Genomic DNA, 2,612 nt, shown 5'->3' with positions numbered 1-2,612 from the left:
TTCAAAGTGTTCGCCTCCATTCATACGTAATACTGATGGAACGACCGATATATGTATGATCCGACTGCCGGGCCACATAGAACCACTTCAGGTCACGGAAGACGTCTCTGGATTCCCTTCCAAGTTTTGACACTTTGTTGCCATCTGAAATGTTAGATGGAGCGAGAGGCAGCATTCTCTGCCAGAAACGACCCGAAGCTTTCACGGAAGCATTCCGTGTTTTATTCAGACTTATCTAGATCGCGACATCAACATCTCTCAGCCCCTTCCTCGAGAAAATGGAATAAAGCCTTGCCTCCGGAAATCCAGTATTGATCCGAGTTTTTCTTCATCGAGCTTCCGGTTCCAGATGTGTCGGCGATTCCATCGGTCAATGTCTTTCTCTCTCTCGGAAAGCTCCGTTCCAGCTTGCTCGCCTGGAATTTCTCTCGTATCCACTCACAATGGACCTTAGGGCGATCCCCGGTTGGAGTCGGAGCTCTGTATGAGATACTCCTCGAGGGCATGATCCAGTCTCTTATACTTAGAAATCTCATCGTTCTCAGTATTGGAATCGGAGGAGTCTGAGTACGAGGAAAAGGATTACCTTTTTAAAATTCTCTTTCAAGCGAGGCTTTCAGCCAAAGATCTTAGAGAATCTGAGAGCAGTCCCGAATTACCCGTCCCCCCCAATATACGGGCCATCCGGTTGACTAGCGGGATCCACGACATTCCACAGAGCCCTGTTCACATCCGAGCATTTCATCCGTGAGAGCACGATTCCGCGGTCGCCGATCAGTGAAAGTCAGTTTCTCAGCTTCTCCTGGGATCGAGTCTGCGAACCAATGGGTCTTCACAGATGTCGGCAAATTGAACACCGGGTTTCAGTCTCAGCTTGACGGGTGTGGCTCCGCATTTTGCGAGACGAATACTCGGTAACATGCGCACCATCACCATTTGGGTGATCATCAAGGCAAGACGTTAGCTCAGACAGCTTTTTGAACCATCGCCGGAGCTGAGGAGAGCCGCTACTTCGGGAGTGACGTCCTCGTCCTCGATGAAGCGTTCGTTCAGAAAATCATCCGGCTCCGGTAAGTATTTAGGATCTCTATGGAGGCTCACAACGGGAATTTCGACGCTGTCCGCGGGTCGTATGGATATTCCAGCGATTTCAGTATACTGGGTGCAGGTGCGTTCCACGATGAGCGAGAGCGGGAAGAGGCGTCCCGTTTTCAGCTTACTGGCTTCCAAATATTTCGATTTCTGTAGATCTTCATATGTTATGAGCGTGCGCTCCCCCACGAGACTTCTGAGCTCGCCTAGTGCTTTTTCTTGTGCTTCCGGATCCATCGCATATAAGTAGGTGAGCATGTCGAGCAGCGAGACGACTCCCTCTGGACCCGCGGCCACGAATCTGAAAGCTTGCAAGAGAAGAATTTCGTCCGTCATCAGCCCGTTCGGGTCTTCAAGTTGCAGGACCAGCCTGGTCCAGTGGCCAGGATGAACGAGGATGTAGCTCCGAGCTTGAATAGTCCGCTCCCGTTTTTGACGAAGGGGTTTTCTGCATCGTCGAGGCAATCCATCTCGATTCCAAAAGATACAGCGATCATTGAACCCATAGCGATGCCCCGGTAACATTTGTTCAGTGCGACCTCATTCTTGGATGTCTGTACTACAACCTCTAATTTCCCCACAAATCTTTCGGACAGCTTCGCCAGTTTCGGAATAATGCTCTGCATCTTTGCGGACGTGAAGAATAGCGTCATGACGCTCCGCACTGGTTTCCATCGCTCAAACGGCAGATTGTTCACTGCGTTTTTCCACAGTGGATTATTTGATTGGAATTCGAAAACTCTTTCGAAAACCTTCAAAAGTTGCCGATTCAGAACTTCTTTCCCGAGTTCTACATTGGACACAGCTGGTTCGTGGATCGTACGTCTGAATGTTCCATAAAGTCTACCGTGTTTTGCGACCATGGAGTGTAAACCTTCGTGTATGGCTATAGAATTCGAGTACAACAATCCTTTTAAGTGCAGGAAAAATCTCACATATTCCACACCGAGCCGTCCCCAGCGGAACAAAAAGTTCCAGAATGGGATGCCGAGGGGCACAAACATCGGAGCTAGAAAATAGAGCCACATCTTGACTTCACGACGAAGGTGAGCGGCGCGTAAGCAACTGAGTCACTAATCAACCTGAACTCGGAACTCTCTCGGTGAGGAAGCAAGAGGTTCCGTGAGAGAGTTGGTATGCTTGAGCTACAGCGGAAGGCGATCCGAGGGCGTCCTCGGTGAGGATAAAGTCCAGCGCGTCGAATCGCCCAGAATTTTCTTTCGCCTGGGAAAATATTTTACCAGCCTCAAACGCTCTGCTGAGGGAGTGAATGATCAGGTCTTCAGAGACGAATCTCATCCTCGTCACGATTTACTGACTACATACATGTGCCCGAGAATGAGGCGGCTAGGCAGCCATGAGCTACTGTGCAACACAATACGATTGTGAAGCGTAGTTTCTCCTACTCTCAAGAGTCTTGTACGAATCTTTCCGGGGAGATTTCCTCCCTTTCAGGTATTTTCTTTCACTTCTTTCCGGGGAGGAGATTCCGAGGAAAGACTTTGTAGTCTCCCACGCCG

At 49.6% G+C, this 2,612-nt stretch overlaps 1 protein-coding gene across 1 annotated transcript; it reads right to left on the bottom strand.

The window, feature by feature from the left end:
* Positions 1-960: 960 nt before the first annotated feature.
* Positions 961-2,120, bottom strand: LOC100904785 (cytochrome P450 3A24-like). Its single transcript, XM_003738792.2, has 2 exons — positions 1,463-2,120; positions 961-1,400 (listed from the first exon to the last, which is right to left on the bottom strand). The coding sequence occupies exons 1-2, from the start codon at positions 2,118-2,120 to the stop codon at positions 961-963; spliced, it is 1,098 nt and encodes a 365-aa protein (XP_003738840.2).
* Positions 2,121-2,612: the final 492 nt, after the last annotated feature.

This window comes from Galendromus occidentalis, unplaced genomic scaffold, assembly GCF_000255335.2.
Source record: "Galendromus occidentalis unplaced genomic scaffold, Mocc_1.1 scf7180000076319, whole genome shotgun sequence".
Classification (NCBI taxonomy): Eukaryota; Metazoa; Arthropoda; class Arachnida; order Mesostigmata; family Phytoseiidae; genus Galendromus; species Galendromus occidentalis.
This window is presented reverse-complemented; position numbering and strand designations above follow the sequence as displayed.